Source organism: Ochlerotatus camptorhynchus, unplaced genomic scaffold, assembly GCF_037179485.1.
Source record: "Ochlerotatus camptorhynchus isolate MF236.1 unplaced genomic scaffold, CSIRO-AGI_Acam_v1.1 ptg000539l, whole genome shotgun sequence".
Classification (NCBI taxonomy): Eukaryota; Metazoa; Arthropoda; class Insecta; order Diptera; family Culicidae; genus Ochlerotatus; species Ochlerotatus camptorhynchus.
In genome coordinates, this window is record NW_027041022.1 from 1393603 (window position 1) to 1408929 (window position 15327).

The window sequence follows — 15327 nt, forward strand, 5'->3', positions numbered from 1 at the left end:
TCAGAGATTTTATGTCTCAGAAAATCTTGCTGGTACCAACTCGGATTGTACCCAGGCCCTTTGGAGTGACAGGCAATCACGCTTACCACTACACCACCAGCGCCACTAGTTTCAAGTGTTGCGGGTACTTCAGGTAAGATCATTGCAGTTCCATTAATTCAAGAAAATAAAATAAAACATTTTGAGAAGCTCCCAGCTTTTCAGGAAGTTCAGAAGTTTAGACAAATTTTGAAAAACATTCTGGAATTTCACAGATAACTCTAAGAAGAAATCGAAAAAAAAGAGTAAATCAGAGAACCTCAAAGCTGTTCTAATAACTTCAGAGAAATTGCAAATATGTTTTTTTGACTACTTCATGAACTGTTTGCTAAAATTTATGCAATTCAATTCAAATGCTTTTCAGCTACTTTGAAACTAAAGCTCCACTAAAATGACAAGATTTGATCATTTACACAAGGTTTGACACGTTTTGAAATTATTTTCAATTTTTTTTTTCGTTTGGTTTGTTTTTTCCGTCGATCTTGTTTTCCGTGCTGAGCACCAATGCTACCGACGTGCCAGGAAGGCAGCTCCCACACCTGGACCCTACCTATCCACCCATCAACTCATGAACCGGGGACCAACGGCTTTACTTCCCATCCGAAGGAAGGCGTGATCAGAGATGTTATGCCTCAGAACATCCCGGCGGCGCCGACTGGGATTGAACCCAGGCCTGCTGGGGTGAGAGGTAATCACGCTTACCACTACACCACCGGCGCCATTTAGATTTTTTTTTTCAAATTTAATAGCCTTTAAAATGAATTTCAAAGTTTTACCGAACGTTCAGCTGTTCTGATTTCGAAAACGAAAATAAAATCTTAGTGTGCCGAATGCTTCGATAATTCAAGAAAAATGACGAGAAGCTCAGAAAAGATCATGTAGATTAGTAAAATTGAGGATACTTCAGGGAGGTTTAGTGATGTTTAGGGTAATTTCGTGATTTTCAAGCACGTTCCGTGAGCATCAACCTTTCAAAAACTACAGAAAAATTACAAGCGCTTCCAACTAAATCAAGGAATATCTAGATATTTACATGGACATAAAAAAGTGAGGGAGTTTTAAGAAACACTGAAAAGTTCAGAGAAGTTAGCAGTTTAGAGATCTACGTAAACTTCAAGACAGCTCCAAGAACTTCAAATAAAATTAAGGGATCTTAATTGTAGCCTTTCCTTATAAAATTTTAATTGTTATTTTGTCTAACGACTTTTTCAGCAAAAATATGCGTCATTAAAAGTTCTAAAAGTATCTACAACAAAGTGTTTACGAGAAATGATCGTATGAAAAGATATTCAAAGAAAAAAAATATAGGGGCCACCCTAACCTGCTTGTTTAAATAAATAATAAGTCATGAACCATAAGAGATAGAAATTTTATGTCTTCAGCCAAATTGCTTCAAATTGATTGTTCTATAACGTTTTATAGCACTTAATTGGTCCATTCCAAATAATAAAAAAGTTTGATTTTCCATTAACCCATTTGTTGGATCACCCTAATATCACTTATATAAAAAAATCGACCTTGTTCTAGAAACTTTTAAAACTTTAAACGACGCATGTTTTTGTTCAAGACACCATATTTCTATCTCTTATGGTTCATGAGTTATGATTTTTGTTTAAACAACCTGGTGGCCACTATAAAATCGGCTTTTAAAGATTTTTCGTTCATTTTTCGTAAAAAAAAATACTCCATTCACTTTTAGAACTATTTATAGAGCATATTTTTGCTCAATCAACTAAGTTGTTATTTCTATTATTTGAAAAGTTATGGCTAATTTTTGCTAAAAAACATGATTTTTATTTAAAATAAATTTAGTGTTTTAAGCTGCTCTCGCAGTCTTTTCACTGAAAACTAATATAAAAACAATCTTTTAAATGGAATTAAAAGAAAGAAAATCAGTTTGCTCCATTTAGAGACATTGATTGACAATTGAAAAGAGCTAATTATTCGAAGAAAATCACCTTTAAATTTCTAATAAAAAAATATAGCAAAAATATGCGTCGACAAAAGTTTTGAAAGTTTCTGCAATAACGATTTTACGAGAAATGAACTTATGAAAAGATATTCAACGAAAACTGAGTTTTTAGGAGCCACCCTAACCAGCTTGTTTAAACAAATCATGACTCATGAACCATAGGATATAGAAATTTGGTGTCTTGAACAAAGTTTTTTCGAATTGATTATTCTACAACTTTTAACCTAAGTTGGTCTATCTCAAATAATAAAAAAAAGTTTGAATTTTAAATTCACCAATTTCATAAACCACTCTAATTCCACTTATATGCAAAGATTGGCCAAATAATATGGAGAAACTTTTCCAAAGGTACCATATACCTAAAAGTGATGGTTTGGGCGCAAATATGTTTGTCTTCCTAAATACGGCTTTGCAACCATTGTGCAGTGTCAGTAAGAGAGAACTGAATTATGTGTGCATGCAGTTATAAATACTTTTATAACAATTATGGGCGCTAGGATTTGAGGTGAAAAATCAGTCAGTTAGCAGCTCTCAATTTACCATGACAGCACTGGTCGATCCTAAGCCTTAAAAACCTCTTCAAAACCATGATAAAACCAAAATTGATACTTGTGAAGTTACCTTCGGCATGTGTTGGGTAATTATACTAGGCAATACTGGGTGTCTTCATAGGAATTTCAAGATAGTTTTGATTGCCTAATTTTATGGAATCTACCAACAGAATGTTGAGAAAGCATTTAAAGGAATTATGAGGCAAATCCGAAAGGACTTCTTAAAACATATGCGACTCATACTGATGTTTGTAAATCAATAGAAGCCTTAATCTGAGGATAGCTTAAAGGAATCATGAAAAACAATGTAATGGAATTCTAAAGAGAATATCTAAGAACTGTTGGGAGCATTCGTAGAAAATTTTGAGGAGAATGTAAATGAAGCTCGGAGGGCTTTCCTAGGAAGTTTTGAGGAGAATCTCAAGCAACCTGAGGAAGAATGCTGAAAGAATGCTGAAGAGAGTTCCTAAGAAATTTACAAGGGGATTCTGACGAAAAGGTTTTCTATGAGATGTAGTATTACTCCTATCCAGTGATGCAGCCATGGTTTATGTCTAGTTTATTGAAGCAAGGTTTCAAATACTCATTTCAGCTAAAACAATGTTTTTTTTTTTAATTATGAAATAATTAGATGCTATGATCATATTTTGAATAGGTAAGATACAAGAACAGGTTGCAAAGAATGTGTTTATTTCACTTCATGAGAGTCACAATCAACGATTTTTCACAAACTCACTCACTCACCCAGCGATCAGCAAATCGCTGATTGTGACTCATAGAAAGCAAAATTTACAGGTTTTATGTTTCAAACGCATACTGCGTAACCTCTTCTACTGCCCCGTAACGTGGGTAGATCACCTTTTCGTGGTACGTTACGGGATGTAAGATCTACCACCGATTCCTAGTCCTAACTTCTTCAAACTAGGGGAACAGGATTTTTCAGTAATCAAAGGAACACATCTTAGTCCTTGTTACTTTTTATGCCTTGTTGATAGTGATAAGTCCTCGGGTTGCCTGGACCGAGGATGATCTTGAAACAAGGGAAAAATGAGTTAGTTAGTCTTCATCTATGTGATTCCTAATCTTCTAATCGTTGTTCCCTAGTTTGAAGTGGTTAAGACTAGGGTTCTGATGCATGGTCATTATCGGTGTCATAGCTTGTTTTTGTTGTTAAGGAATCCAATTTTGACTGACAAAGGGGCGCGCCTTTGGAGGGTGTTCCAACTCCGAAGGGTATAAATAGCGGAACCTTTCAGTTAGAATCGATTCCTTGCGATGAAGGCAAGAATGACAACTGTATCAAAACCGAATACTTCATCATTTCTCAATAGTGATGGAGTAATACGACATGCACTAAACTAAGGACACGGGATTATACTACAATAGATCAAATTACTGGTCGCAGTGGTGTTATGTCCCGAACAGAGGAAAAAAAAAACCTCTTCTACAAGTAAAACATGTCATCATACCATCTTTTGGTTTTATTATGCTGAAAAAAAAAATTATTTTAGCTGAAATGAGTATTTGCAACCTTGTATTGAAGTACGAGTAAAATTCTGGGAATCAATTTTCACTAATTTCACCAAATTTTATAGAAGCTATTTCAATTTAGAGAGGAAGCAGTTAAAAAAAGTATGCTAAATATAAATTTTTCCGGGAAAATTCTACATATCTAGACAGAGCTGGATTTAGAGCGAAACAGCTTTTGTACACAATGACTCCTCCCGATGATTTCTCGGAAGTCATGGCTCTCCCTGGCAAATCGACATCACCATCTAGTAGAGGAAGACTTCTCCTACACAGCAAAAAATAAATTTTAATATTACATCTAAGAGGATGTAATATTGAAATTTCAATCATGTCGAAAATCTCATGTAATTTTTATGGCCACAAAAATTAACAAATGCAATAAAAGCAGCGAAATGTCAGTTTATGCATTGTATTAATGGTAATTTTGTCCTTTTCGGCAATTAATATTAAACCATACTTTTGACATGATTGAAGTGCATCCACTTTGATGTGATATCATTTTTTTTGCTGTGTACCGAATAGATGTGTTGGTTTGAGTAGGCGTGCCTTGAATTTCGAGAAATTATTGTTTACAAAGGCTGTTACGCCCTAATTCCAGTTCTATATAGATTTATCATTCCCGGGAAATAAACTTGGCGAAGAACTATCAACAAAATAAAAGAAGCTTCGAATGGATGCTGATGGAACCTTTTTGGAGAAGTTGGTAAGATCATTAAAGGGCAGTCAGAAAAATGTTCCGGATAAAGTTAGAAGAAACTACCAGAGGAAGCTGACAGTCTCGGGACATCCAAGACGGCAGAAATTTCCGGGGCAAGTCGGAAGAAACTTTCAGAAAAAGTTTAGAGAAACTTTCAGAAGAAGTCAGCAGACATTTCCGTGGAATGTTAGCAGAACCTCTGGTGGGGTCGAAATGAGCTTTCAAGATAAATCTTTAGAATTGGCTTATGTCAGTCAGCAGAAAATTCCAGATAAAGTCTAGAAAAACCGGACACTTACTTCCAGGAGAAGTTGCAGGACTCTTCTGGTGGAAGTCGTAAAAAAAAACATCCTAAAAAACTGAAACAAGCCTATACGGAAAGATGAAAGTAAGTTCAGGTAAACAGTCCAAGAACACTAGAATTAATTTCCAGGAGTGGCCATAAGATTCTTTTAGGGGAACTTAGAAATTAACTACCAGAATAAGTTGGAAGAATCTTCCGGAGATAGTAAAAAAAAACATCCGATGGAAATCACAAAAAAACTTCCAAGTACTTAGAAGAAACTCCTGCAAAAAGTCAGCAGAAATCGGAGAAATTTGTCAACAAAAAATCTGTTGAAGTCGGATGAAAGTTCCTGGAGTAGTTGAATTTAAACCTTAAACTGCCCTTCCCTTGCTCGCCAGTACTCCTACACAACAACAAAAAAATAATTTTAATATTACATTCAAGAGGCTGCACTTTAATGATGTCGAAAATCTCATGTAATTTTTATAGCCAAATCAATAAACAAATGCAGTAAAAGCAGCGTTGTCAGTTCATGCAATGTATTAATGATCATTTTGTCCTTTTTGGCAGGTAATATTACACCATATTTTTGACACGAATGTAGTGCATCCACTTTCATGTGATATCAAAATAATTTTTTGCTGCGTTGTGAATATTATAAAGAATCGTCTAGCCAAATTTAAGCGAATTCTTGCAACGATTATTAATGATTCCGAGAGCACTATTGAAAGAATTTCAAGAGTTTTCTGGAGAGAAATCCTAAATCACTGAAGTATTTTATATAATACTAGCTGAGTGTGCCCGGCCTTGCTCGGGATTCAATATTAGCTTGTGTTTATGCGCCAATTAAAAAAAAGCATCATATATTGTATGACCTCCACATGCCAAATTTGGTTCCATTTGCTTGATTAGTTCTCGAGCTATGCAGAAATTTCTGTTTCATTTGTATGGGAGCCCCCCGACCCTTAAAGAGGGGGGTTGGGGTCTCAAACCATCATAAGAATCTTTCCCTGCCCCAAAAACCCCTGCATACACATTTTCACGCTGATCGGTTCAGTAGTCTCCGAGTCTATAAGGGTCAGACAGACCGACAGACAGACAGACAGAAATTTATTTATATATACACTACCGATCATAAGTTTAAGGACACCCCCAAAAAAACCATACAAATATGTTTTGTTCAATTTTCGATCCCCAAAGCTTATTTGAATGGTATGAATGGTGTAGCAAAAGGGGGTCCATTAATTATGTCACGCAAATTTGGCCCATGGTCAACCCAATTCTGAGAAAATCAGTCACGATTCTTCAGAGTAAATTTTGAAAAATATTGTAACTTTGGGTGAACTTTAAGCACACAAAATTTGAAAATTATATTGAACAATTTGCCTACGAGGAAAGTTCCATTCAATACCTTTCAAAAGATCTAAAGAGAACGAAAATTGGACGTAACATGACATAGGTATGAACATAACAAATTTGTCATGTTTTTTTAGGGGTGTCCTTAAACTTATGATCGGGAGTGTATATAGATTTCTTAGAATATTATCTTCAAAATTTTGACAGTAATTCAGAGATAATTGTGAGATGCATCAAAGGGAACATAGGACGAATTAAAAATATTGAACTTTTATTTTTTGTAATATTTGAGACTCCCGAATTCAAAATGCTAAAATTTAGACTCCAAAACTTGAAGAAATATTGAGTATATAATAATGCCTCCCTCTATTTCTAAACCAGGTGCTTGATGAAATGAAATAGGAAAGGAGCGTTATTTGCATGGATTGTCAAAAGGCATAGTAAACCGTCAGTAGACGCCAAACATAAGATCCCTTTTTGTTTGTATTATGAACATACTGAACGTGATAGAAATTGTTTAGGAGAGTTTGATCTATGAATTAAATGTTGTTCGTTTTAGAAACTTAAAATCAATCATGATGCACACTGTTATGTTATTTGTCTGTAGTTTTTTTTTGCGTGTTATAGAACATCTGTGTGAAAAATAGCCTTGGAAAAATGTTTGATTTCCCCCTCAATACTTACATTATTATTGAATTGCCCCCTTTAAAACCTTGATAAAACGAGAATGTTACTTGGGTTTTCATTGTTATTTAATTAAAACAATAAGGTTACAATTACTTATAAGCAATCTAATTTGAATCCACCCCATACCTTACTCATTTCATGCTTCAATTATCAAAATCCTATTTCACAACATCTCTGCCTTCAACCACACTCCGTTGGCCGGTCCAAGGATGAAGTTCGTCCTCGAATACTTGACCGGAATCTGCGTTTTGTCGCACACGCTAAACCGGAACCTCCTCAACAGACTGGCTAACCCAACGCGGGCCTGAATCGTTCCGAATCGCATTCCGATGCAAATCCTGGGCCCCTCCCCGAACGGCAAATAACAATATGGATCCCGTTTAACCACCTGTTCCGGTGAAAACCGATCTGGGTCGTATGCCTCTGGATCGGGGAAATGCTCGGCATCATGATGAATCGCGAAGGTGGGGATCATAATCTTGCGACCTTTTTTGATAACCACATTGCTATCCGGCAGACGGTAGTCCTTATCGGCGTTCCGCTCCAAGATGGCCACCGGAGGATGTTTGCGTAGCGTTTCTGCAAATGAAAAATGATGCGCGATAAGACAGTGAGTTGAACTTCGTGATACTAATATACACCGTTAATACACTGATCGAGATAACCCATATTGGCGGCGGCTTCGTACGTAAGAGCGCCATTGTTCGCAGCAAAGATCTCGAGCACGCACTTGCGAGCTTTTTCCTGGGCCTCCTGATTGAGTGCCAGCTCGTACAGGGTATAGGTCATTGCGGTGGAGGAAGTGTCGTAACCGGCAGTGAAGAATATAAACGCCTGAGCTGCAATTTCTTCGAACGAAATCTTTCCGATTTCTTCACCGGATTCTTCCAATCTACCCGTATTCTTCAACTTCAACAACAAGTCCATAAAGTCACTCCTAATAACATTATTCTTTTCGCGATATTCAATCGTATCCTTTGTAACCTTCAAGAAGAACGAGGAAACGTCCTCATGAAGTTGCTTCATTCCCAATGCATTTGCGTAGCTTCGGAAAGCCTTCATTAGGTACACCACCAACGGCGAGTGAGGCAGCTTATCGAATGCAATCTTGCCATACTTCCTGAATTCATTATCCGGATCTCGGAAGCTATTGCAATCGATCCCGAAAGCACACGTTCCAATCACATCAATCGTATACCTGGAAAGCAGATCATGCATTTCCACCTCATTCGATCGCTGCACGACCTCCTCCAAGTGATCGCAAAACTGCTGACACACCCCCACCACCAACGGGAAGGTCATCTTGATTCTGCCGCTCGTAAACGTCGGAGATAGCTTGTTCCTTAGCGTTTTCCACTTGTTTCCTTCGATGGCGAACATGTGCGCCGAAAGAGGGTCATCCTTCTCGTTGAAATACACTCCCCGATTAGGGAAAGAGTTGAAATCCTTCACCAGCAGCGTCTTGATCAGTTTCGTGTCTAAAATATACAGCAGCGGGGAAGTCAGCATGAAAACACCTCCATATGGGACGCCTTTCTGCTTGAAGTAGTCGTAGTGGCGCTGCGTAATTGGCGCAATGTGCTCCACCTTTCCGAGCGTCTTAAAATTCCCGTACGGGAACTCCGGTTCGATATACTCCACTCCGCAATCCTTCCAAAAATTGTATCTCTTTTTGATCCAAAGATAACCGGCCAGCAAAGCAAGAGCAACTAGCCAAAATAGCTGAACTAGTGCCATGGCGAGATTTATTCGTCGTTACGCGTCGACAGATCTTGGTGTACTGACTGCTTTTTGCACTCAATCGATTTCTTCGCGAACTGAGATTCCTTGTGGGCAGTAAGGGGACTGAGAAAAAAAAAAACTGGTGTTCGTGGGCACGACCAAGCGTTGTTGTTTTGTTTTGATGCTCGTATAAGTGATAAGATGCTGCGTTGGTGATGAACAAACGGCACGAGATTGAGGAGAACGGTAAATAGACGTTAAAGGCTTAGGCACATCGTCGAGTCGAGTCGTCTTAAAATGCGAATTATAATGCTATCAGAGGCCGGTGACTGAGCTATTTATGGAACTAGGTTGAAGATACAATGCTAGTACCGTCGATAAAGGATAAGTATACCTAGGGTAAATAGTCCTAATATTGCGGTACGTAAGAAGCGTTAGAAGCCTATTGTTGTGTATGGGGGTCTCCATACACAACAATAGGCTCCTAACGCTTTTAACGTACCGCAATAATAGAACGGTTTCCCCTATATGTGGACGATTGTGGTAACAATGAAAAGCATTTTGATTAAAAAAAAAAAAATTTCCTTTGGTTTGTTTTTTCCGTCGATCTTGTTTTCCGTGCTGAGCACCAATGCTACCGACGTGCCAGGAAGGCAGCTCCCACGCCTGGACCCTACCTATCGACCCATCAACTCATGAACCGGGGACCAACGGCTTTACTTCCCATCCGAAGGAAGGCGTGATCAGAGATGTTATGCCTCCGAACATCCCGGCGGCGCCGACTGGGATTGAACCCAAGCCTGCTGGAGTGAGAGGTAATCACGCTTACCACTACACCATCGGCGCCGTTATTTTGATTAAAATAAACCATTTAAAATAGTTCTCTCGATAAAAGGGATTGCTAGAGCGCATCGTTGAAAGTATTTTTGTATGTGTCAATATCAAGTCCCGATACAGTATATTGCAATCAATAATGAAGCCTACCATCGCCGTTTCTAATAAAGTGAAAAGGAGGAATCCATGATGAATTATGTTCAAAAACAAAAATACAATTGAGCAGTTACAGTCGAAATAGCGAAAAAATAAACAAGTTATTGATAAGTTTGAACTTCACACAATTGTTCGCTCGGGGCAATTGTCCTGGAATTCGACAATTTCGGCCATTCATATCTAGCTTTTAAAAATGATGTATTTAATATTTTTCGATACATAAGTTTGTCGAAAAAAGTTCAAAATTTGTACTAATAGATTATGTTCTACGATTTTAGTCAATTTTAAAGTGTCCACTGTGTCTATTTAAGAAAAAAATAGCATTTTTGATAAACTTTCGTTTAAAATGTTTCATCTTTCAAACAAACATGTTTAAAAATCATATTGGGGAAAAGTAGGCTTCGGCAATACCTTAACCTATTATCGTCAGGGGATAACCAACGTACTTGAGAGCTCAATTATGGCATGTGGATACATTGTGTTTCAGAGCAACTATTGGCCAAATTTGAGTGCTCTAGGACTTTGTTTACCTCCTGACGATAATAGGTAAAGGTGTTCCCAAAGTCAACATTTCCCCTAATTGTTCTTTTTTAGTTATTGATGTTTTTAACAGTTTTTCTCAATTTTGATGAAAATTTATGATTTTTTTTTTCTGTAAAACAATCCAGTTTCCTACAATTTCACGTTTCAAATATCATATCGATTTGATTAGTCGTTTTCGTGCTATGATTTATTGAAAAATATCAAATACGCCATTTTGAAAAAATAGGCGTCAGTCAAAATGGCTCCAAAATCCAGCACAAACTTGGTGAATTACCTAGCGAACAATTCTCGCGTCACTTTTTTAGTAGACCAATGTTACATATCCGCCATTTTGAGAAAATCTAAGTTCGAGTTCGACAGATTTTTATTTTAACTGTTTAGAAACAATACATTTTGCAATGCTAATGCTATTACTGTAGTCATTGAATAATAACGTTGAAAAATCAGTAGAGACGGTAAAACCACAATTTTACTTTGAATTTCGTGCTGCAATATAGAAAACAAAAAACATAGGACGTTTTGACTCGTCAAGTTGTACATGGGACTTATTAAATTGGACGATTTATTTTCCAATGACATAATCCATGAGAGTCACGTTGGATGTTTTGTTCTACATGCTACTAGATTTCCTTTCACAGATTTCAGAATAGAGTACCTAAGCTTAGATTGGTTTTCCATGCCCTGCTTTTAGAAAATGAACACCATTCACCAATGTTATGCAGTTCAAATGTCCGAAGTAACAACTATACATTCGACAATTGTATGATTATCTTAAATAAATGAAAGTAAATTTGGATGCATGCTTTTGAATCACATATAATAATAGAAGAGCAACCTACTCACTACGGCGAGTATCCACTTGAGATTGTTCATGTCCATTCGCCACCTGATGTTTCCATGACTTCCAGGGAAAACGCCTTACCTCGTGCGACCACCGATTGTAGTAAACACGACGTCATTTTCTACTACCAAAACGTAAGCGGAATGAATTCTGATGTTCTTGACTACCACCTAGCTGTATCGGACCGGTGCTACGATGTCATCGTTTTTGTCGAGCCTTAGCTCGATTCTCGAACGCTTTCCATCCAGGTGTTCGGATCAGAATACGAGGTTTTCCGCTGTGACAGAAATCCGATTTTCCCTGATTTGCCTCAGGGTTGCCACAAATCTTTGTTCGCTGATGACACAGGCATTTCCGCTAAAGGAAGAAGTCTTCGTGTTATTTGCAGCAGACTGCAGAAAATTTAGATATTTTCTCTTCTTATTTACAAAAATGGAAGATTTCTCCCAACGCTTCCAAAACTCAACTTATAATATTTCCACATAAGCCTAGAGCTTCGTTTTTAAAACCTAGTAGTAGTCACATAGTCACTATGAACGGAGTTCCAATTTCCTGGTCAAACCAAGTGAAATATCTTGGATTAATACATGACCAAAAATTAACTTTTAAAGATCACATTGAGGGCATTCAAGCCAAATGTAACAAACATATCAAATGTTTGTATCATCTTATAAACAGGAAATCCAAACTTTGCCTGACGAATAAACTTCTAATATTTAAACAAGATTTTAGACCGGCAATGCTTAACGCTGTGCCAATATGGTCTAGTTGCTGCACTACCAGGAAAAAAGCACTTCAAAGGATTCAGAACAAAGTTCTGAAAATGATTGTGAAGTTGCCTCCCTGGTACAGTACTACCGAGGTACATAGAATTTCGAATGTTGAGACTTTAGAACAAATGTCCAATAAAATAATTAATAATTTCAGGCAAAAATCGTTGCAATCCTCAATTGCAACGATTAATTCCCTTTATACTTAGATAAGATTTAGTTTTAGTTTTTAGTTTTAAGATTTCAATTGTTATACTGACATGCAGGTTTTTAAAAACCCTTTTAAAATACTGAATTGCCAAGACATGAACAATGTAAAAACACTTAGATATATATCATAACAATTAAGGCTGGTACGTTACTGCAGTAACTGGAGCACCTAGGTTAAAATGAAATGTATCGTGACGCTGTATTATTCGACGTTCAGAAATGCGCACATTTTATTTAGCTTCGGAGTTCTTATGTACCCCCCCCCCCCCCCCCCCGAAAGCAAATCCTGGCTACGGGCCTGCCGGTCCGTTTTCACCATATTGGAGAGTGCGACACTAATTGATGAGATAATCGTTCTGGGTGACTTCCATCTACCCGGCGTTTCCTGGAAACCATCTCACAGCGGCTTTCTCTACCCAGACCCTGTACACTCTGTATTTCATACAGGATCAGTTAGCCTTCTCGACTGCTATAGTACAGCAAAACTATCTCAAATAAACCACGTAGTCAACGAAAACAACCGTAGCCTGGACCTCTGCTTCGTTAGCGTTCAGGACACTTCTCCTTTCATCTCCACGGCACCTTCTCCACTAGTAAAGCAAGTACATCATCACCCTCCCTTGGTTACCACTGTTGCTGACAGTCACGATCGGGTCTTTGACGACATTTCCACGACCGTGTCATACGATTTCCGGAAAGCCGATCACCGTAGTATCAATAATCAATACGAAACTAACGATTTTAAATTGGCTCACCACTTTAGTAGCCTATTGGTCCCAAGCAAACGATTAACGTACCCTATACTAGTCGAAATTCTAGTACTACGCAATGTTTGTTTTGATTCGCTATGAAAGTTTGACAGATAAAATGAGGGGTTATTGGTTTTTCCTATGTTTCGAGGGGTGATTCGACAAGCTTGGGACCGAAGATAGTACCAGAGGTGAGCCAAAAAGTTGAGCACGTTTCTTCGGGACCTACTTGTCTTAGAGTTACCTCTATGGTAGTATCGTCAACGTGCTATCTAGTATAGATTGGGAGAGCATCTAGTATAGATTGGGAGGAATCCGGCCTACCTTCTTCAATGGTGTTGAATGGAGCAGTTGCTTCCCCTCCTCAGCAGATCTGTCGCTTGTTTTCTGAGAAGTTCGCCAGTGTTTTCACGAATGAGAGATTAACTGACGAACACGTTACCCTAGCAGCTAGTAATGTTCCACTGTACGGTCAAACACTGGGTGCGATGGATGTCAACGTCGAGATGATTTCCACTGCCGCATCACAGCTCAAGTCGTCCTTCAATCCAGGACCCGACGGCGTTCCATCCGTATTCCTGAAAAAGCATATCACCAGCTTGCTGATGCCCATGCTTCACCTATTACGATTGTCCATCTCGAGTGGTACATTTCCATCTTGTTGGACATATGTTTCCTATCCACAAAAAGGGCAGCAAACGGGATGTGGACAATTATCGTGGAATTACGTCGTTGAGTGCAGTTTCGAAGTTATTCGAGTTAGTTATCATGGAGCCTCTACTCTCTCATTGTAAGCAGTATCTAAGTGGCTTCACTTCCGGTCGTTCTACTTCCACAAATCTGCTGTGTTTGACATCGTATCTTACGGAAAGCATGGCAGAGAGGACTCAAACAGACGTCATATACACCGACTTGTCAGCTGCCTTCGATAAGTTAAACCATGCCATCGCGATTGTCAACTTGCATAGACTTGGGGTCAGCGGCAACCTCTTGCGATGGTTTCGTTCATATCTCACTGATCGGCAACTGATGGTTGCCATTGGTGACAACCGGTCCAATATCTATCTAAAGGGTGATACGGTCAAAATTTGGTCAATATCAACTTGACGTATTTCTTTCAATTTTGCATTTAAAAAACCTGAACACCCCTCATTTTGAAGGTGTGTGTGTGCTACTCGCTACTCGCACGCAAAAATGGCAAAATCGCTAAAAGTTGCCAAATCAACCGTTACAAATGTAATTAAAGTGTTTGGGGAACGTTTGTCGACAGCCAGGAAGTCTGGATCGGGGGGAAATCGAAAACCGGAAGCCGCTGAGACGACAAAGAGAGTTGCCGGTAGTTTCAAGCGAAACCCTAACCTCTCTCTCCGAGATGCCGCAAATAAGCTGGGTGTATCGTCTACAACCGTGCATCGAGCCAAAAAACGAGCCGGACTATCGACTTACAAGAAGGTAGTGACTCCAAATCGCGATGATAAACAATATACGAGCTTCCGGGACTGTCAACCAAGAAATTTACGTGAAAGAGTGTTTGAATAAACGTCTGCTGCCTTTCCTGAAGAAACACGGTTGTTACGTACTGTTTTAGCCGGATTTGGCATCTTGCCATTACGGTAAAAAGGCCATGGAGTGGTACGCCGCCAGCAACGTGCAGGTGTTTCCCAAGGACAAGAACCCTCCCAACACGCCAGAGCTCCGCCCAATTGAGAAATACTGGGCTATTGTCAAGCGGAACCTAAAGAAGACCAAAAAAACTGCTAAGGGCGAGCAGCAGTTCAAGGCAAACTGGCTTTCTGCGGCGAAGAAGGTGACAAGGTGGCTGTACAAAATCTGATGGCAGGGGTCAAGCGTAAGGCCCGGCAATTCGGATTTGGAAAAGCGGAAGCCTAACTGAATATTTTTCCTGAATTTTATACTAATTGAACTTGAAAAAGAAATTTAATTTGATTTTTTAAATAAACGATTTCATCGATTTACACGCGTTTTCCCTTGACCAAATTTTGACCGTATCACCCTTTAGCTACGTCAAAAATACCTAAAAGAAGTCACCTGGGACCTTTGATTTTCTTACTCTACTTCAATTACGTGAACTTGGTCATCGAAGACCCACGACTATCGCATGCGGACGATCTTAAAATCTACCTACGAATCCGCTCGATTGATGACTGTCACTTCCTTCAACGTCAGTTCGAAGCCTTTGCCAGCTGGTGTAATTTGAACCGAATGGTGGTTAACCCCACTAAGTGTTCAGTGATCACTTTTACTCGGAAGAAAGAACCAATCACATTTGAATACAAACTTATCGGCACTGTAATCGACCGTCTGAACCATGTGAAAGATCTGGATTCTCAACTTACGTACAAGTAGCACATCTCGTACGTTGT

At 38.7% G+C, this 15327-nt stretch overlaps 1 protein-coding gene across 1 annotated transcript; it reads right to left on the reverse strand.

Moving 5' to 3' along the window:
- Positions 1–7245: 7245 nt before the first annotated feature.
- On the reverse strand, positions 7246–8880 carry LOC135713137 (cytochrome P450 6a8-like). Its single transcript, XM_065236252.1, has 2 exons — positions 7760–8880; positions 7246–7697 (listed from the first exon to the last, which is right to left on the reverse strand). Exons 1-2 carry the CDS (start codon positions 8853–8855, stop codon positions 7282–7284), a joined length of 1512 nt encoding a protein of 503 aa, XP_065092324.1. The 5' UTR covers positions 8856–8880; the 3' UTR covers positions 7246–7281.
- Between the last annotated feature and the right edge of the window lie 6447 nt (positions 8881–15327).